We start from the raw sequence: 21054 nt of genomic DNA on the forward strand, positions 1-21054 counted from the left end.
GGCCGGCGCAGCCCTGCCCCCCACCGTCCCCCGCCCCCCCCGCCCCGGGGACGGCGACCCGGGGCACGTCAGCTGCCCCGGGCCATCTGCGTGCCGCGCCCTTCCGCCGCACTCTTGCGCCTACGTTGGGACAGAGGCCGGCCCGGCCCCCGAGGTCCCTCCCCGCAGGGCTGTGCTGGCCTGGAGACCCGACCGTGGCCGGGACGAAACCCCCCCGCGTCCCCTGGGGATGCGCGGGGAATAAGCCGTTCTGCACCCGTCGGCAGACAGTCAGGTGGAGGGGGCTCCTCGACGGGCCACCTGGACCCCCAGGACGAGCCGTGGCCCCGCCCCCGGGGGCCAAGATGTCGGGCCCGGGCGGTGGTGTGGCCGGAGGGCCAGGCGCAGAGGGCCCCTCCTCACCAGGTGTCACCCTCCCGGGCCATGAGGGCCCTCGCTCCCGCTCCCCGCCCTGCCAGCTCTGCGCTCAGGGGCCTGGTCGTATCCCGTCGGAGCCCCGGAGGACCCCGTGGGGACGTCACCTCAGAGGTCAGCCCCGCCGCCCCCGTGGCCGCCCCACGCCCTGGTCCCGGACGTTCCAGGATACCCCCCCCCCCCGCCACGGCCACCCAGTGCCACCGGGTCCGCCTGCCTGCCTGGCTGGGCCTCCCAGGGGGTCGCTATGCCCGGCCCCCGGCCCGGCCCCCGTTTGTCTTGACCCTTCCTCTGTCCCGCAGTGCCTATGCCCCAGCGCTAGCCCCAACCCCTCTGTCTTGCCCCTCGGTCCTGCGAGCCTCCGTCCCTATGGCCCACCCCCGCCCCGCCCCGCCCCACCCCCTGTCTCTGTCGGTCCTCCCTGCGTCCCTCCGTCCCTCCGCCCCACCCCACCCCACCCCACCCCCACCGCCACTCGCACCCCCACCCCGACCCACCGCGTCTCTCGACGCCCTCCTCCCTCCGTCCCTCCGCCCCACCCCCACCCCCATCGCCTCTGTCTTGTCCCTCCCTCCGCCCCAGCCATCGCCATCGCCATCGCCATCGCCATCCGCATCCCCATCCCCCGCCCCTCTCAGGCCTCCGCGCACACAACGACCTCCACAGCAGGTCCTCCGCGGCGACGACCAGGCTCCTCTGAGGGCCTCGCGACTGACTGGGAGGAGCCAGTCAGCCTCGCCTGCGCGGGAGCGTCGCTGAGCTGAGGGGCTGGCCCAGTGCGCATGCGGGAGGCGGGACCTCGCCAGAGACACGCCCCTCAGGCCCCCTGCCCTCCGGGCGCCGGTGCCTGCCGGCCCTGAGGATCGAGGGTCGAGGGTCGAGGGTCGAGGTTCGAGGGTCGAGATTCGAGGGTCGAGGGAGGTCGAGGTACGGGGCTCACGTGGCGAGGGCCGAGGGTCTTGGGTCAGGACCCAGGGTGGAGCGTCGAGGGCCGCGGGCCGAGGGTCGGTCGAGTGCTGAGGGCCGAGGGCTGAGGGCTGAGGGCCGAGGGTTGAGCCCCGGGGCCCAGGCTGCGCGTTTCCGGCTCTGCAGCCCGAGGACGTTGCTTTCATCTTCCTGGGAAATCACTAAAGGGTACTGGGTTGTGGAGCAGGTGGCCGCTCAGGCCTCCACCTTGCTGACCTGAGGCGGAAGGCTTTTCGCAGGTCCTCGTCGGGCTCCTGGCGGGGCCCTTTCCACCCAGCGCTTCCGCTTCCCGGAGGAATAGCCGTCTCCCCGAGGGTCCTGAGCAAACGACCCCCTCCGTTGTCTCGGCTCCGCTCTTGGGTTGGCGGTTGGTAGGTTGCCTTTGGTGCTGTTTCACAGACCCCTGCGCGTGTCCTTCACTGTGCTGGCCTCCCGCTGGGTTGCCCGGGTAGGAGGACTGAACTCCTGTCAGCGTCCTGCCTGACGTTGGCGGTTGCGCCACGTCCCTTTCCACCCAGCATTGTGTCCTAACAGGGTCTGTGCTATCCCGTGGAGCCCCGGGAATAGGCCTGGAAGCGGCCCCCTTCCCCCTCCCCCTGGGAGCACACGCCCCCGCCCCCCGGGAACCGGGAACCGCTCGGTGGAAGCGGCCCCCTTCCCCCTCCCCCTGGGAGCACACGCCCCCGCCCCCGCCCCCGGGGGACCGCTCCTCAGTGCCTTCGCCCCATTGCTCCTCCGTCCACGTGCCCTTATTTCCACTGCAGCGCCCTGGACGGCAGCGATGCTACGAAGAATCTCACGTCTGCCGAACGTGCGATTACGCTCTGTGGTGTTTAAATGAGCCCAAGAGAAACACATAAAAATAAATGCGCCCAAGGCTTCAGAGGACTTGATGACCTGTTCACAGCCCTACCAGCAGTGCACAGTGGTTCCCCTTTCTCCACATCATGCCAGCTCCTGTAATTCCCAGTTGTTTGGTTTTGGCTTTCGTTTGGTTGTTGCCTCGTGTTTCTCTGTTTGAAAACAGGCATCCTACAGGGTGTGAAGTGCTTGCTGCTTGCGGTTCTGACTTTTCATTCCACTGGCGATTACTCACGCAGACCACCTTTTCAAGTGCCTACGGGGACGGGGCCACGGGTGTCCTTTCTCTAGACATATGCCCATTCAGGTCCTTTGCCAATTTTTAATAAGGTTTCTGTCTTTTTGGGATGCGCGTTGGTTTTCTTTCTTTCTGTTTTTGTTTTGTTTTGTTTTGTTTTTTCTTTGCACCGCGGGTGAGTTGTAGGACCTCTTTAACGGTTCAGGATTTTATTCTCTTACCGGGTCGGTCATTTGCAATGATCTTCAGCCATTCCTCGGGTTGCCTGCGTGGCCTGTTGATAATGTCCTTTGATGCGCAAGGCGTCTATAAACTGTGACGTTTCCGATTTACCCAGGTGCTTCCTGGCCTCCCGGGCCTTTTAGGATGAAGCTGCCTGTACTCCGAGGTCATAAATGTTTCTTCAAAATTGACGTAAGGGCTTCTTTTGTATCTTTTAGTCTCTGCTCACGTGAAATTGGTTTTTGTGCTTGCTGTCCGGTCGTGATCTAATTGCTTCTGTCCCCCCATGGAAAAGAGAAAAAAAAAAAAAAAGTCACCGTACCGTCCCCATTTTTCTGAAGGGTGCACGCTTTCGCCACTATCAGCTGTGCCCGGTCACACATCAAGGTTCGCTATGTCCCCGATTCTGGTTCTCTGTCCCGTCCCACCGCTCCTTTCGTTTATCCTGTGCCAAAAGCCACAGCCTGTGGCACAATGAAGATTCCTAAGTCGGGGCCGCCCGGGCGGCTCAGCGGTTTAGCGCCACCTCGGCCCCGGGCGTCATCCTGGAGACCCCGGATGGAGTCCCACGTAGGGCTCCCTGCCTGGAGCCTGCTTCTCCAACTCCGCCTCTGTCTCTGCCTCGCTTTCTCTCTGCGTCTCTCAGGAAGAAATAAATAAACACAAATCTCTAAAGAGTAAAAACAAAGATTCTAGGTCAGGCCCAACTCCGAGTCCTCCGGTATTAAGCTTACACTCTGATGACTCAGATCCTTCCGTGATTCCTGACAGCCTCCACACGAGGGTCGACCCTACATACGAGGACCCTTAGCACCTCGTCTCCTTTGACTCCCCCCTTTATCCTCCCCATCCTGAGCTGCTTGCCACCCCCCGAAGCACACCGTGGCTGTTGCCTGCCACTGGGCCCTCGAACGAGCTCAACCAACTTCTCTGCCGAGACCCTTGGTTGACACTCCTTCCTCTGCCTGTCGCTGTGACTTGTGCCGCCTCGCTCCTCTCCCTGCACTGTAATCCAGTCCTCTGTGTGCTAACGGGACCGTATTCCCGTGCCTCACTTTGACCATGCGGGAAGCCTCTATCATTCTACCAAGCAGATTTGGAACTCACAATTCGTATTGGTCACTGTTTGCCCATGAATACAGACAACACTTCAGCGAGCTATGCTGCCCTGGCCTGAAGGGATACACACCCGTGACTCATTGGATGACCTTAATAACCCTCTGGAAGGTGAATTGGTGCAAGGCCCCTTTATAAGTTAAGAGGACCATGGTCAGAGACTACAGATGCTTACCCAAGTTTGCAGAGCCGCACAGTGGAGGAAGGGCCAGACCTTTGGCGTGTTTGTTTTTTGTTTTTGTTTTTGTTTTTTAATCATGAATTTATTTTTTATTGGTGTTCAGTTTGCCAACATACAGAATAGCACCCAGTGCTCATCCCGTCAAGTGCCCCCCTCAGTGCCCGTCACCATTCACCCCCACCCCCCGCCCTCCTCCCCTTCCACCACCCCTTTGCCCACCCCTGGCCCTCGCCTCTTCACTGTTTTGCGTCCCGTTGCTGCTCTGGGGCTACAGCACGTCTTCAGCTACAAGCCGTGGTCTCCAGTAGTGCCTGCCTGTCCCAGTACTGCAGAAAATGGTTTGAAGGCTGTGACTGAGGAGGTGGAAGTCCTTTACAAAGTTCTTGTTTTCCATGTAAATTTCAAAACATGTCAATCGAGAAAGGTGCTGCCTCTGGCATTTTGGAGTGCACCTAAGCGTTATGAAATGACAAACCCATTGAAGAGTCCACGCAGACCAGACCAGATGACGGGAACAAGGGTCTGTCCTCGGTAGAGCAAGGGCCAGTAGCTCAACCACGGCTTTCGGGTTCCAAATTGTCAGGGACATTCTGGTTCCCTATGGCTGGCACCGGGACAGGAATCGCGATTTGTCAGAAGCTCCCACTGGGGATTTGGATGATCAGTATAGATACGTGTAAGTGCTGTGGCAGGTCCTGGACCTCCCCGAGCACCCCTTCCCTCACCCTTTCGTCCTTACTAACAGAACCCTGACCCCATTGCACAGACAGGTGAGCGCGTGGCCCAGTCCAGCCCCTGGGCTGGCCGTGATTCGTGTCCCAGATGACGCCGGTGGCATTCCTAGGAAAGCCCCTGGAACTGGAAAGACGCAGCCGGCATTCCCCTTTGATCTTTCCCACTTGCTCCTGCCAGTGATACAGACGCAGTGCCCGTGGCCCTGGAGACAAAAGCCACATTTAAGGAGAGAGGGGCGAGAAGAGAGGAGATCCTGGCTTCCCGAGGTGTAGTACCAGCCCTGGATTATGTATTCCTACCGTGTGTTACCTGGAATAAACACAGCCCCTGTATGAGCTACTTGATTCAACAAGCAGGAAGACGCAATTCACGGTGACAGAGCAGCGCATACCTGAAATTTATTTTTGCCCAGCTTGTGTCAGGGGTGGTAGACTATTACCCTAACACCTAAACCCAAACGTGTACAGGGACTCAACTGGTTTATCTCAACTAGTTTATCTATTACTCTTGGCACATTACTGGGAAAGTGACTGGGTCCTCCTGGCAGGCACTATCCATGCACTTCCACAGGGACCCCGGCTGTCAGAAAGTCTGCCACACCCAACGTGGGGCTCCCACGGGAGCCCCGGAGGTGGCCCCCTTGGCAGTTTGCTAGAAGGGGCAAAGAGCACAGAGGTGCACCAGGTACCAGGTGTTTACAAGTTAGGCCTGGCAGTGGCACGCCTCATTTCCGCTTGCCGTCCCATTGCCTGGATCTCAGGCACACGGTCACACGTAACAGCAAGGCAAGCCGGCGAATGATGCCTAGATGGGGCCCAGGAAGAAGAGGAGAGCAAGGATTTAGGTGGCGACCGGGAGGTCCCTGCAACCTGTGCCTTTCTGAAAGTAATGCAAAACTTGACTACGTTGGGTTTTCTTAAAGGGAAACTCACAAAAATGCTCAAAGCACCAACTGACAGTCCAGCATGCCATTAAACGGGGCTGTCCCGCTCGGTGACTGTGAGACACCGAGCTGACTTCTTGACTTCTCTCTCGAAGCCTTGATCACTTTCGTACTATCTTAAAGGCATACCGACAGTATTTGTCTCGTGATATTTTGGATGCCGCTAAGTGAAATAATGCATAAAAACTCGTACGGGCCCTCAGTAATATCCGGGAACCAGTCAAATATTAGTAACAGTATAGCAGCATTACTGTTTCTGATTCATTCTATCGTAATGGTGATCGGCGTTTCGTGTTTATTGTATTGCCATTATTGTGGCCACTTTGTGAGCCACTGGCACACAATTTCCTGAATATCAAACATTGAATGCAAGCCGGTGCCTGCTACGTATTTCAAAGCGTAAAAACTAACTGATTTTCATCATCAGGATTAACTGTAACATTTCATTAACAAATGTGGACTTGGGACGGGAAATATATATTTCAAGTACATGAATAACTTAGGGTGTGTCAGACATCACAAGGGCATTTTTACTCTTTTTTTTAATTTATTTTTCCGTGAGAGACAGAGAGAGAGAGAGAGAGAGAGAGAGACAGGCAGAGACACAGGCAGAGGCAGAAGATGAGCACGTGGCTCAGTCCAGCCCATGGGCTGGCCATGATACGTGTCCCAGATGATACTGGTGGCATTGCTAGGAAAGCTTCTGGAACTGGAAAGACGCAGCTGGCACGGATGCAGCTGCATAGGCAGCTCCCATGCAGGGAGCCCGATGTGGGACTCGATTTCGGGACTCCAGGATCACACCGTGGGCCGAAGGCAGGCGCTAAACCGCTGAGCCACCCAGGGATCCCACATTCTTACTGTTTAAGGCAGTATTTCTTCCAAAGAAGTCAGAGAAGATGATGACGGAAGTGTGAATAAATTCGATCAAAAATGCATGCAGTCTGGTTGACCCTTCTTATCTCCTTTTTTTCCCTCCCACTCTCTCTGTTTTCCTTTGGCCTCCATAACTGCATAGTCTCCCGTTATCTCCTTTCATTCTGGCGACTTCTCCTTACCATTGCTAGCTCCTTCTCTTCAAATGAGCCTTCGCATGATGATGTTCCTCAGGACTTGGTTTTACTTGATTCTTTTCTCAATCGATACACGTTCCCTAAATGTTTCCACCTATGTGCATGATTTCAATGGCCATTTACATCAGAGCTTCTCAAAGGGTGGTGCATGGGATCACCGATATATCAGAATCCCTGAAAGGAGAGTGTTTAGTCCAGATTCCTTGGATCTGTCCTAGGCCTGCCCAATCAACCATGTGGGCGTGCACCAGGAATCTGCATTTTCAGTAAATTCTCCAGGTTGCTCTCAAACTTGGAACCACTGTATTAGTCAAGAAGGACCTGACTGTCACAAACAGTGGCAGCTCAATATCTCCATCTGGCGGCTTCATAAAACCACTGTCTTTGTTTTGCAAATGCCCACCAAGGATGTGAGGAAAATATTAAAAATCTGAAAATCAGGAAAGAAATTGGAACAAGGGACTTTAGTGGACCATCTGCTCCATGACTAACCAAGATGAGTTATGACACCTTTTGAGTCATAACAGCTTTTGACTTTTCTAACACCGACCGTGAACTTGTCTGTTTTACACTTGTAAGGAGAAATCAAATTGATACATCTCAGAGGTCCTCCGACTATAGAAAAACACAGGTATTGGATGACTCCTGTCTATAGATCATTTCAGCACGTTGTGATTTCTTACGGCAGTGCCAAGAGGTTTTCAGGAATTTTGAAGTTATCCTTCCAGAGGTTAGCTCATAAAGAACGGTCTACTTTCCAAAAATAACTTAATACAGAGCGCTCTTTGTTAACTTAAGTTCTCCTGTCAAGTCTCTCTTCTAATTATAAAAGCAATAAAGACTCACGATAGGATAATTTTCACAAAATAGAAAATTTACAGAGGAAATGAAATTCATGCTTCATTCCACTACTCAGATGTACTATACGATTTGAAAGTGAGGGATACTATCTGCTTCCATCCTTCTCCCCCCCCCTCTCTCTCTGCCCCCTATATTATTTTCTTTGGACCTTTCACCTTTTGGTGCCTGCCTTGATTTGCTACCAGCTCTAGGCTTTTATTTTTTCCGTCTGTTTTTAATCACACATGTTACTTCTTTCATCTAAGATTTGGAAGCAAATCTTCAATATTTTATTCAGTCCGATCCTTCTTCCATAGTGTCTACTTCGAGTTAACGGTCCAGGCTAAGCCAATGATTTATGTTGTACTTCTGATCCCCTTCCTCATAATGCTCAGCATTTCATTGGTTCCCGTAACTACACCAATATGTTGGGTGAGGGATGACTGATGATGACCATCCAGGGGGTAAGGATAGTCTCTTCAACAAGTGGCTCTGGGACAGCGGTATATCCACATACAAATGAACAAACTTGGACACTCTAGTCACAGGATACACAAAACGCCTAAACGTGAGAGCTAAAATTATAAAACTCTTAGAATAAAGGATAGCAGTAAACCTCCATGACCTCGGATTTCTTAAACATTAGACCAAAAGCAACAAAAGAAAAAAAAATGGGTAAATTGACGTTCACCAAAATGAAAACAAGCTTTTGCATTAAAAGACACCATCTTTGGGCACCTGGGTGGCTCAATCGGTTACCATCTGCCTTTGGCTCGGGTTGTGGTCCTGGGATTGAGCGCCGCATCGGGCTCCCTGCTCAGCGGAGAGCCTGCTTCTTCTGCTGCTCCTCCTGCTTCTGTTATCTCTCTCTCTCTCTTTCTCTTTTTCTCTCCCTCTCTCTCTCTGTCTCTCTCTCTCTCTGTCTCTCACTCTCTCTCTCAAGTAAATTTGTAAAATCTTTTTTTAAAAGAACAAAAAATAAATGACTATCGAGAGAGAGAGAAAGATATCATAAAGATGGGAGAAAACATTGTCAAATCATATGTCTTTTTAAAAAAGATTTTATTTATTTATTCATGAGAATACGCAGAGAGGAGAGAGAGAGAGGCAGAGACACAGGCAGAGGGAGAAGCAGGTTCCATGCAGGGAGCCTGATGTGGGACTCGATCCCGGGTCTCCAGGATCATGCCCTGGGCTGAAGTTGGCGCTAAACCGCTCAGCCACCCGGGCTGCCCATATGATTTTTTAAAAAGTATTTTATGTATTTATTCATGAGAGTCACGGAGAGAAAGAGGAAGGCAGAGACACAGGCAGAGGGTGAAGCAGGCTCCATACAGGGATCTTGACGTGGGACTCGATCCCAGGACCCCAGGATCACGCCCTGGGCCAAAGGCAGGCACCAAACCGCTGAGCCACCCAGGGTTCCCCTTGCAAATCATATGTCTAGGGAGAGTCTAGCAACCAGAGTATAGAAAGAACCCTTACAACTCCAACCAAATGAAAAAACAAATAAAGATGGGAAAGAGATCTGAGTACGTATTTCCCGAAGGAAGATAAACAAATGGCCAAAAGTCACATGATAATATGCTCAATATTATTAGTCAGTCGGAATTGCAAACCAAAGCCTAACAATAGCTGTTAACGCCCCCTAGAATGTCTAACATTAAGGGGAAACAGTTGGTCTTTCAGAAAGCATCTCTGATTTGAAAAGATTGGCCATGGGTGCTTCCCACTATTTTCCCACCCCTAAAACTACATAGGCTACATACATGGAGGCTCTTGGTATGCCTCTTCCTCTCCTCTTCACCAAGAACCTTTCGAAAGCCTTCATTCAGGTGGCACACAGTTCTGTGTAAGAGTCCAGCTTGCCCTGCTCTCGTGGATTGCACGTAGAACGAGAGGGCTTTGTCTGGCTCTGGAATCTGGGGTCCATGGCTGTGCTGGGTCTGTCTGGAACCGTCACCTTGTGAGGGCTGATTTGGGGCATCACTTGCCAAATCAGCATTCGGTGACATCGTGTCAGTGGTTTGAATTCGGCCATAATGGTAGTACTTACAACATGGAAATAGGGAAACCCTGGAGCTCGGAACTGCAATCTCCCCTCCCGAAAGCCTGTTCCCAGCACATCACACTGCCCAGGACTGGCCACAGAAGAATTGCCTGGAGCTCATTAACAGGAAACAAGAGCTACATCACAGGGCAGCTCTGTCCCCTGATGTAGATGACAATGAGAGAGGAAGTGTGCGCTGTGTGCCCTTCTGAGAGGAGCCCTACCTCTGGGCTTAGCCTTCATTGGCAGTGTGGTTGCGGCAGTACAAGCTGAGCGCACATCCCAAATGTGAGAGGCTCATCTCTATCTCCCTATTGTCCTCCATCGGGGACATTTTTGGGGACTCGCCTCTCTTCTCAGGAACCACTGGTGTCCCGAAAACCTTGTCAGTACACAGTCGTCCGAGGGTACACTGAGGGTCATTTGGTCTTGTTGCAACCCGAGTTTCTAGTTAAGGCAAATGGACCTCTGACACCCAGGGCCTTTGTCCTGACACGTCTTCTGCTCTTGGGTCATTTTTAATTGACTGAGAGTCCTTGAATCCCACCCACACAAACACACACGGCCTCATGTGTCTTGGCACGTTGAAAGGAGGTCCTTAACGGAACCTGGATCCTAAGCGTGTGTGTGTGTGTGTGTGCGTGAAGGGAAGACAGAAGCTGTTATCTTTCCACTTTATTTCTTCCATAACCCATTTTGCAAAAACTCCCCTGCCCTCAGTGCCTTTTCTGAGACCATCAGATATTGTCTTCAATGTTTCATTCATTCATTCACTCACAAACTCATTCATTCATTCACTGGATTGGTCAGGGTGTAATTGACTGAGACCACGATCGACGCTCTGCATCTGAGGAGGTATTAGTACTTCCTGGTTTCCATAGAAAGCGAACATCAGGAAGACCTTTTCTGATGACATTCTGGTTTCCATGACAACTGGGGTAAGCCATTCTTTCCTGGAGACAGAAGAAACATTTAACAAGGATATTTACAGACTGGAGAGATGGAGTACCTGTAGAAACGTCGGACTAGTCAGTGTCTGCTATCAATGTGTGAGTCGTGTGTGTGTTTGTGTGTTGCCAGTGTGTGGGTTTTAGTTGGACTTTAAGAGCTCTAATCCCTCCTGTTTTATCAGAGGGGATGGCAGCTTCCCTTGGGGCTGGGGAGCTTAGGTGACTGAATACCTCTGTCACACCAGGGCCCCTTTCTGCTGTCCTAAGGTGACACCATTGCCCGAGGGCATTGTTACCTGACTTCTTGAAAGCAGAGATCCCCAAATATTCCTCATCATGTACCTCTGCTTGATGATTGTCCCATGAACCCTTAAAGATGTAAGTTGACTCGCTTGCACTGACTTATAGTCAAGTTATTATGTGTGTGAAATGAGAGGGAGAAAGAAGTCCGCAAATGAGGCAAATGGGTAGGATTGGAAGATCTAATGTGACTCTGTGTAGCCTAGGGGATGATATTGTGCTCACTCTGAGTAGCCGACACACACATGATCTAAGAAACATCTCTAACAGACAAGGTCGGAGCCCACGCTCTGAGGTCTCCTCTTCAGACGTCACGGCTTCTCAGAACCACCGTATCCTCCGTTGCGCTCTCTGGAACTACAAGTGCCCACTCTTCCTGTCATGACACTCTTGCGTCATTGCTCAATTGTGCTTTTTTTTTTCTTTTTTGATCTCCAAATGACTCAAGTTCTCTTTCATAAAAATAGGAAGAGAGTGTTGCCTAAAAGTCATGCTGGTTTTCCCTCTTTGCTTTTAAAGCTGTTCTTTTCCCACTGGGTTCTAGAAGTTTAACCATGATGAGCCTAGACCTGTGTGTGTGTGTGTGTGTGTGTGTGTGAATGTTAGAGAGAGAGGAAGAGAGAGGGAGAGCAGGGAGAGGGACGGAATATATTATGCTTGCAGGTTGGCATATCAATACACCATCTGATATTTTGGAACATTGTTGCCTATTGTTCCTTCACACATTCAGCAGCCCTTCTCTCTTCTTGGACCGCAGTACAATATATCTTCTGTGGTTAAATATATACATTTTAATAATGAACATTTCCTTTGATCCATAGAAAATGTACCTCAAAGACATTTGCAATGTATGTGCATCGCTTTCTATGCAATGGTTGGTACTGTTTTGCTTGCCTGCTTTTTGTTCACTTACATCCAGGATTTCATTTCATATCACCTTAGAATCTTTGCAAAGTAAGGTTTCGGTGCCTATGTACACGTAAATGTGTCCTCCGTGTAATGTTTTAAAACATTTGAGAAATGATGTCTACCCTCACCACCCACTTCTGTCCTTTTCCTTCCTCTCTTGCCAATGCAACAGTGCCATGACGTTTCTGTTTATCATTCTGGACTCTTCTCTTGCATTGACATGTCTTTGTATCCAAAGATGAAGTAGACACCGTTGCTCTCATGTGAATGTGTGCCTTACGGAAAGCGTATTACTTGCGCTTCACTGGTCTCTAGATATATTTTTTTTGGGGGGGGGGTGAATGAATTTTTGTCCTCTGTCAGCACATGAAGGTCTGCATCAGTCCTTGTGTTGGATGCATAACATGCCCTTGTTGGCTTAGATTATCGGTTTGTTAGTCTATTCCCATGGGTAGCAAGCACCTGGCAGACATCCAATGCCGTTATGACAAGCTACGATGCAGTGAGTTGTCTTGTGAATTAGGGCACCTTTTTCTCCTTGTGCACGACACAGGGAAATTAATAGGTTCTGAAATACACACTTTGTCCACTCGCCGGGCTATCAGTAATTATGGAAGTCTCGCCTGCAGGAAAGACCAGGATGCCCTTGACTTTTTCAGTCCTAAGGCTGTGCATGATTTCATCACTGTTAGAGAGGGAAGTGGAGGTCTCCCTGTGGCAGGTAACAGTGACTGGAGGGGTAACAGAGAATCTCTGGAAGAAAATTGGCCTGCTTGATGGGAGAAACCACCTGAGTTTGCTAAAGGAATGGGACGGAAGTCACTCTAGTCTTAAAATAAGGCCCTGAGGGGAACCTTGATGTTTGTGTCGTCCTTTGCACAAGCACTCATGGTTCTGCTCCTCTGGGCAGCTCTAGAGCTCTTGATGGTGTGTGCCTGCAAGCGTAGTTGCTGCGGTTCCTTCTTTCTTAAGGGAAAATGGGGGGCAGAGTTTGGCAATTTGAATGTGTAGGTGCTTTGAGTGTTGTAGCTGATCATTGGTAGGTGAGAAGCAAGCCTAGTTTTTTCAGTTCTTTGGTAGAACTGAGGGCGGTTCACGATTTTTCAGTCTGCGCTACTTGCCATTGAAATGTTTATACAAAAATGGTCCACATTTCCAAATAGGTGTGACCTCCATGAGTTTATGAAACTAGTGAGCAACATAAGGGAAAGGTTTGAAGATGCAATTCCCACTCAGTTGCTCTACAAATGGAATGAGGTTAAAAACTTTGACAGGTGGAAAGTTCATGCTGGATTCATGGGGCACTGGAAAGGTGTAACAGTAGGCAAGAACGTGTTTTCTCTCTAAGTGAAATTGCGTGAAATGTGCCTTTATAGCCAAAAGGGGGAACTGCTAACTCGTCCATTCATGGAAATACATGTTTTGGGGACAGTTTAAGGTCACAAAGCCTACAGCTTAAAAGAAGCTCCAAGGTGTGCCTGGGTGGCTCAGTCGGTTGGGGTCAACACTCTTGATTTCAGCTCAGGTTATGATATCAGGGTCATGAGATCGAACCCCGTGTGGGGCTCTGCATTGGGCATGGAGCCTACTTAAGATTCCATCTCCCTCTACCTATGGCCCCGCCTTCCTCCTCCATCTCAGAATGAAAACCACACACACAAAAAGTCCAATAAATAAGCACTGGTTTTAGGGAAGGGATGAGAGGGTGTTGGGGTAAAGATGAGAGAAGTTCTGCCTCTGGGGAGTGGAGGGGTGCAGGAGTCCTATCAAGGACAGTGCCCTTGTTTTGAGACAACACGTTCAGAGGGTTGTTTTCGTTTTTGTTTGGAAGTGATCACAGCCCTCAACGGGGAAAGGCGTTAAGGAACAAAGCTTCCAAAATCATTCTTCCAAAAGTCACGGCGATTGATTGGAGAAATAAATATTCGTTGCCACCACGTTCTCTCATTCCTTAGCCAAGGAGCAAATGGACTAGAGTTAACAGCAGGACTTAAAAATTGAAGCTGGTTCATCTGAGGGTTCTATTTCTTGATGGTCTGGAATTGACCCTGAAGTTACAAATCGTGGAGTTGTTACTTCTACGATTCCCCTTCTGTTTTATTCTATTCATTTTTCCTGGGCAGGCATGTTTGGTATGACTGTAAACTAGAATTGTGGATACATGTTCAGATCCAAGCCCTCCGAGAATTGGGGGTCACTTTAATAGTTACTTCAGTGTCATTCAGGGTTCTATTTTTAATACTTGTTCCTGGTGTGCAGAAGAGGATCAACATTTACATGTAATTCCCTCTATCTGTCCCTCTTTCTCTCCAACTGCCACGTGTCTGTCTACACACCCACCTGGATGCACCCTTAGAGGGAAAGAAGAGAGCTGTGCTCCTGTCAGGATGAAAAAATAAGGAAATCATCTGCAACATTATGTGCCAACCCTTCAATGGAAGCTGTTTGGACAGTGGGCCAAAGCATATGGTGAGTAGGCCATGGAGGATTTTATATTTTCATTAAAAACCCTTTCCTTCTGAATGCGTCTCTCAAGGGTGCATCGTTTTGGTAACCGGACAAAATGATTGCAATCGATATTTTGGTTGTCCGCTGCAAGTTACTCCATTAAAGTGCTTCGTAGTTGAACAGATGTACACAAACGTGAATGGGAGAGAATATTCAAATAGGTGCTATGGTTTTTAAAGCCCTTTCTATAGAAAATAGGTTTAAACAGAATTTAAAAGTGCGAGACTCATATATTTGCAGTTCGCATTCCTTCTGGGTGATCAGCTTACTGATCCTTAATGGTTTTCCTACTTTATAGTGTTAAACAGCATTTTAGATTCTCCGTGTGTAATTCCAAGATAAGGAACTGAGACGAGCTGCCCTGGAAGCAACAACATTTGCATGCATGCGTAGAGCAGAAAACATGGATTCCATGCATCAATATCAGGCATCTTGCGTCTCTAACCTCATCACTCTGAGTCTGTGTATGTATCTGTGAGTGTGTGTGTGTGTCTGTCTTGGGGGTCTGGTTGGAGCTCAGGTGACTCAGGCACTCCTGTTCTGTGTGAGAGACTGGCAGGTCATGCTGCAGGGAGACTGCAGTTGGTTGAGTTACCTGTTTTTCCTTCTCCTCTCTGTTCTGTGTCCTCACCCGACACCCGTGATCTAAGAGCCAGTACACTGAGTTCTGTAAAGCAGAGGACACAATACCTGCATGATCATACATTCTGGCAAGAAAAGGTTTGTGCAGGCTGGGCCCAAAGTCTGTGTCATTAGTCATCATACGTTTCATATTGTAGCTAGGAGTATGTGTGAACAAAGTCCTGCATACATGTGTTTTCTTAGGGAAATGATCTGTTGTAAATCAAAGCGTACCATTTGAAACCGATACTGGATGAACTAAAATCTGTAAGCGAACTGTGATACGTAATTGAACAGTATATGTGGAAAAGTAGAACCCATTAACAGGTATTTCCTGACGGGTCGGAAGGGGGATTGAGAGAACAACTGCATTTTCTGCATGACACACATCTAAAAGTTTGAAATGTATTTAAATGAAGTTTTTAAATGTCAGGGAAACCGCATTGCAAAAAGTGATTCACAAAACTGATGCAAAAAATCAGATTCCCACGAAACAGTGATCCCATACTGCTCTTGAGTGAAGAAATACAGTGCTAGGCATATGTGCACGCGTGTGTAGATGGCGCATTGGGAACGTGCGCTGAACGCTCACACCATCATGTTGACAGTAAGCATCTATCATGTATTGCCCCCGTGTATACCCCTCTGCATGGTTTTTCTCTTCACAATTTTACTTTAGAAACACCAACACACACTTACATAATAGACACCGTTTTGTTGCGCGCGCGCACACACACACACACACACACACACACACACAAAACGCTGCTACTACTAAATCCTTGCATTTAAGACGGACAAAAAGGCTATTATGAAAGCTGTAGTAGTGGCCATGGTTCTGAAATAGGAGGACCAGCCTAAACTAAACAGGTTAACATGGAAATATTTTTGAAATTCAAACGAAGGAAGCAGAGAGACAGGTCTACATTCCAAATGAGATGTAACTAACATTTCTGCTTCAGAATAGCCTGTATTCCAGAGCTGGGGAAGGGAAAATGATGACTCCATCCCCATTTCGTTGACTTAATTTCCCATCTGCCTTTCTGATTTTCTAGATTAACATTAGAGGTACGTACGTCCTGGGTATCTACATTTGAGGCCATTTGATCCCTGGAAGGACTGTGCACCTCAGAGGCACAGAGCAGAGGAAAGGGTCTGCCGGACAAGCAGTTGGAACGTGTGAACCAACAGGTGCCGCGAAAAGACTCACGCCTCCCTCGATCTACGTGCTGTTTTGTAAGACGTTCCTATTTTACTAAACATTTCACTTGCAGTCATTTCATGTTGACATTTGGAGTGTGGCTTATTCCGCTCCTCGCTCTACAGCCATCTCTTTCCGAAAATTTAGCTCTGGGGGCGGGGAGGGGGGTGGGCAACAGCCTTTTGAGCCACCGTAGTGCAATGCAAAAGGGCAGGTCAAGCCAATGGCCCATGCCTGTAGCAATCCTTATGAAGGATGGCACCAGTAACCACCAGGATGATCTTCGTGAACCTCTGGATTCTAAGCTCATGCTCTTGAACCCAAGATTGGGCTGGCTGGCATTCAGGGTCTGTAGGCTGGAGATCGTCCCTGGCTTCCTTGGGTGCACAGGGTGGCATCAGCGCCCCCCAGAAAATAAGGACCGAGTGAAGCATCCCCCCAGGATGAGCCCCAGGGAGCACAAAAGGCACAAGACGGCCAATAACACAAATGAGATCTGGAAAACGACACCCGCCTCCCCACACAGATGCTCTTTAATACGGAGTGGCAACAAGCAGGGCAAGAAACTGGGTATGGAAGGTTAAAAAACTCCTCAGGTATCTTCTGTATGTTCCCCGATACTTGCCTTGTATTTACCCCCCCTATCTGACACACAAACTCTTTATAGTTCTTTGTTTTATCTCCTTTCAATTCTCAGTGACCGATGTTCTTCTACGTTCACAAAAGTAATTTTTTCTCCTAATGGTTTTCTTCTCTTCCTTTTCCACATTCCAGTGTTCTCCTATACAGTCCGTTCCGTGACTCTGGGAGACTCAGGTGAAGAAGGAGGGTCCACACAAGCAGTAAACCCTTTGTGGCCCGAGGCCAAAAGGCGTGCTGAAGGACATTGTTTTAGGGAAGATGTGCCGTGCCTGTGTGTCTGACGGCCAGAACCCTCAACCTCTATTAGTCACCTCTTGAGAGGACACCCAAATCACAATGGATGCTGAGTATGTCCTGTGCAACTGGAAAGGCCACTTGTGGCCAGCAAGGGTTTTGTCCAGATCCGGGGTCTCACCAAGAAATAAGAGGAAAGGAGCACTTTCTCTAGAAGTTGAAATACTCTCGGTAGATGAAAAAATTAAAGTGAAAAGCACAGACGTAAAGATCCTAAACGAGTCTCAGATTGAATCCATTACCTCCTTGCTAACAGCCCAGTCGAAGGCCAGTGTCCCAGCGGGACAGGAAGTGCCTTACAGAAACGCTCTTTCAGTGGCATTGGAGATTCTGAAGGAGAGAGCAGATGTGCGCCCAGCAGGAGCATCGGATGATCCAGAGACCACTACACCGTCCCGAAGGGGACCAAGAAAGCCATCTCTTAAAGACTACCGGAAGGCCAAAGGGATCTTACTGAGGCGTCTCAGGAAACGCACAAACCTCAAATCGCGGCTGGTGCATTCTCGGAGACAGGATGCCCCAGATGGCGGCCAATCACAGGCACACACAACCCTCACTCCCCTTCCAAGGAAAAGGCAAGCAAAGTCCTCACCAAGCTCCAGCAGGCGCCCGAACTTACCGTCGCTTTCAGAAGATGGTGGTGAGAAAGAGGGCAAGGAAAAGAGGGACACCTCAAGAGTTAGGTCTTTGCATCGCATAGCCAAGGAGGCGGGTACCGGGGCTGAAGATGGAGGCATCCTTCCATCTCCGCCACCAGGTTTCAACCTCACTGTGCCCGAAGAGGCTCTGAAAGAAGAGGCACCTGACACCCACGCAAAGACCCCGGATGCCTCCTCTGAGCGCTCTGCCTCCTCCGGGAATGTTGAGGACCACGGAGAGGGTCCCTGGGAGCCAGGCATGGAAGGTGCGGCAGCCTCCTCCAGCGCCCCTAACCTGAGGCCGCGTTGTTCACTCCGTCTGGCAAACAGGAGAAGGAAGCTGCAGGTACCAGAGTTTGAGAAAGGGCTGCAGGAATCTCGACCTTCGGCCAGCTCAAAGGCTGTGAACCCCACCACTGCTATTAAGAAGGATGTCAGCCAGGAAATGGGACAACTGACCAGCACGCTTTCTCCACAGGAGCCTTGTCCCATTGAAGGAGGAATGATGGTCTGGTTTAAATTTCAAAATCACCCCTTTTGGCCAGCGGTGGTAAAGAGCGTCAGCCAAGCAGAGCAGACTGCAAGGGTGCTTTTGATTGAGGCAAACATGCACGCTGAAATGAGTGGCATTCGAGTTCCTCTTCGAAGATTAAAGCCCCTGGACTGCAAAGAGAAAGAAACACTGATGAAGAGAGCCAGGAAAATGTACGAGCAAAGTGTGAACTGGTGTTTCTCCCTGATTTCTCACTACAGAGAAGGGCTCACTTGTGGGTCTTTTGCAGGCTCCTTCCTGGACTATTATGCTGCTGACGTCAGTTACCCAGTTAGGAAAGCCATCCAGGACGGGGATCTGGAGGCTGACTTCCCAAAGGTCAATTATGCCGACCTGGAGGATTCTGAGGAGGAGACCTCCGTGGGCGGGAAGAGGCCCCGCAAGAAGATTCTCCCTGACCGGATGAGGGCTGCTCGGGACCGAGCCAACCAGAGGCTCGTGGACTTCATCGTGAAAACGAAGGGGGCCGATCACCACCTTCTGGACATTGTCAAAGGCAGGAAACAGTCCAGGTGGCTGACATCGTTTCTGAATTCCAACAGGTACACGCTCTGCGTTGAAACATACCTGGAGGATGAAGACCAGTTGGATGTCGTGGTGGGACATTTACAAGAAATCTACAAACAAATAGACAAGAAGAGGCTGACTCTGGCAAGGGACGACAAAGTGAGTTTTGTTCTGGAAGTTCTTCTGCCAGAAGCAATCATTTGTTCAATTGCTGCACTTGACGGATTAGGTTATAAGGAGGCAGAAGAAAAGTACCTACGGGGCCCACCCGTGCATTACCGAGAAAAAGAGCTGTTTGATAAAAATATCTTAAAGAAAATGCGATAGAGATCGGCACCAAGGGGCAAAGCTAATAAGTAAGCCCTCCTGTGCCCACACTGCAGCAGGGAGACCTCTCATTGCCTGTCTGTATGCAATGCGGGATCCTTCCATTCTCTATGCCATGTACATACGTTCTAGGAGTTTGAGACCCCGGGAACATGCTGGGTTCATTTTGGATCCATCTGTGGCACTTGTGCGTAGCACGGCCACCATCGTTTCTAGTTCCCAAACGCCTCGCAAACTAATTTGATAAAAAAAAATACTGCAGACAGTCGTACTTCTCTCTACTTACTTGGTTGTGTCATTGTCTACATGTTTTTTAAGCTTGCTTTGGAGAGCACTTCATATTTTAAATACGGGACGCACGATCTCTTATGACGTGAAAGAGCCCTGGTGTCAGACATGAAGCAACAATCGCTTTTAAAGTGTAAGATGGATTTTCGCAGAAACATCACATGGATTTCTCACTCTCTCTGTGACCTCGGTGTAAATGACTGCATTCGTTCTTAGGAAAATTCCTTGAATTTGATCCTCCATGCTTATCTGTGTGGACGAAAAGCCCTGAGGGGTGATGCCAACGGCACAGATGTTTGCCATATACTGTCACTACCTTCTCATGGTTCCTGGAAAAGCTGTCTGGAACCCATAGTTAATGACTGGTCATCTGCGTGTAGTCCACATGGGAGTGAACGACATCTCAATGTGCGGTGAACATTTTGTCGGCCTGTGCGAGACTGTGACCTCTACACTTGCCTGAGATTCCACTTAGGGAAGCAGTTCTTGCTCAGTGGCTAAGTGGTTTCCTAAAACAAACAGGCTCCTAGCTGTCTTCCTGACTGATGGGATGCTTTGCATGTAGTGGCTTATTCCCCTGTGGAAGACAACTTAGAGTAATCGGACACACAGTTTAGCGATTTTAGACCTAGCTGGAGTCCAGGTTCACTGCTGGGAGCCCATCTAAGTGGCACACATTGTAGGAAAGCATGCACTTTGTTCTGGAACTGTGTCCCCTAAGATGCAGTCATCTATCTCAAACCAAGCCAGCGTTCTCTTTTGATTTATTCACTGGCTAGCCCTGACAGGTTCCGGCAGTAATATATGCAGGCTGGTAAGTCGTTCCAAGCTGTGTGAGCAATAGATGGACCGGGATCTGGGAACCAGAAATGAGCTACAGAAAAGCCTCCATTTGGCTAACTGTGGCTGTTTTCAGGGTACAATGAAACGTGCATAACTAAAAGATAAACCCTGAATCCTATGAATTGTTATCTTAACTTGAAAGTGGGGATAGTAACTTTAGGAAAGTAAGGTTTTTTGAGGAAAAAAATGTTAGAAAAGCTAGTTTGCTTTTAAAATGTGATGTGGAAATGAGCACTATTGGTCTGACATGAACCCGAGTGCATTTCTATTCTTAGAGGGACTCAGCTGTCACTCACGGGCCTATGTTATATGTTCACACGGCCATGTGATTTGTGTGAATATGTGTGTAAAATTTGCAAGAGTTAGCTGTTTTGATTCCCAATAAAATGTTGTATCTTTCACTTTGAGCTAGTGCTTCTTCATACTTTAGATTGTACAACTACACAGTTGTGTCTAAATCCATGCACACACACACCTGTGTGTGTGTACATACTATATTGGAATTTCAGTGATTTAGTCATCATTTTTAAAAGTTCATTATGAATTTTCTTCACATCCTAAATCAATATTCGCTTTCATGTTCATTTTGCATAAGTTTAGAAGAGGGCCTTCCAAATTGTGTAAGCTTCAGGCCCAAAGGCAACTTCTTTGGATGCTGCCTGAGAGATGCCAATGACTCCTGAGGCGTTCTGCTTGGGCTAATCCACATGACATCCTCATGGTCCTGGAATGTACTTGGAAACACACCATCTCATGCTGTCTGTGGACCTTTCACACTGGAACAATACACTCTAGTTCTTCTATGAACATCGTGTCTCCCGAGCCAAATAGACC

General features: G+C 49.4%; 2 protein-coding genes across 10 annotated transcripts in view; one reads left to right on the top strand and one right to left on the bottom strand.

The window, feature by feature from the left end:
• Positions 1 to 21054, bottom strand: part of LOC144308099 (synaptonemal complex protein 3-like) — a 103708-nt gene that overhangs the window by 11519 nt on the left and 71135 nt on the right. Inside the window, exon 1 of one of the 5 annotated variants that reach the window (XM_077888283.1) lies at positions 1070 to 1542. The exons of 2 other annotated variants lie outside the window; for them this stretch is intronic. In XM_077888283.1, coding sequence (XP_077744409.1) covers positions 1070 to 1526 — 457 coding nt within the window. In that variant the 5' untranslated portion in view covers positions 1527 to 1542. Of the gene's footprint in view, positions 1 to 1069; positions 1543 to 21054 lie in introns of those variants that run through there. 2 more of the 5 variants (XM_077888282.1, XM_077888281.1) reach the window with 2 other exon arrangements.
• On the top strand, positions 1208 to 20627 carry LOC144308096 (PWWP domain-containing DNA repair factor 3B-like). 5 transcript variants are annotated; one of them, XM_077888273.1, is made up of 4 exons: positions 1208 to 1341; positions 14155 to 14267; positions 15983 to 16163; positions 16903 to 20627. In XM_077888273.1, exon 4 carries the CDS (start codon positions 17107 to 17109, stop codon positions 19087 to 19089), a length of 1983 nt encoding a protein of 660 aa, XP_077744399.1. In that variant the 5' UTR covers positions 1208 to 1341; positions 14155 to 14267; positions 15983 to 16163; positions 16903 to 17106; the 3' UTR covers positions 19090 to 20627. The 5 variants fall into 5 exon arrangements, with proteins under 5 accessions (XP_077744399.1, XP_077744400.1, XP_077744398.1 ...); XM_077888274.1 differs by lacking the exon at positions 1208 to 1341 and adding an exon at positions 1443 to 1751; XM_077888272.1 differs by lacking the exon at positions 1208 to 1341 and adding an exon at positions 10553 to 10688.

This window comes from Canis aureus, chromosome X (assembly GCF_053574225.1).
Source record: "Canis aureus isolate CA01 chromosome X, VMU_Caureus_v.1.0, whole genome shotgun sequence".
In the NCBI taxonomy this organism is placed as follows: Eukaryota; Metazoa; Chordata; class Mammalia; order Carnivora; family Canidae; genus Canis; species Canis aureus.

Coding starts and splice junctions, on each gene's coding strand:
- LOC144308096 (XM_077888273.1), top strand. CDS start 17,107: ATGGATGCTGAGTATGTCCTGTGCAACTGGAAAGGCCACTTGTGGCCA.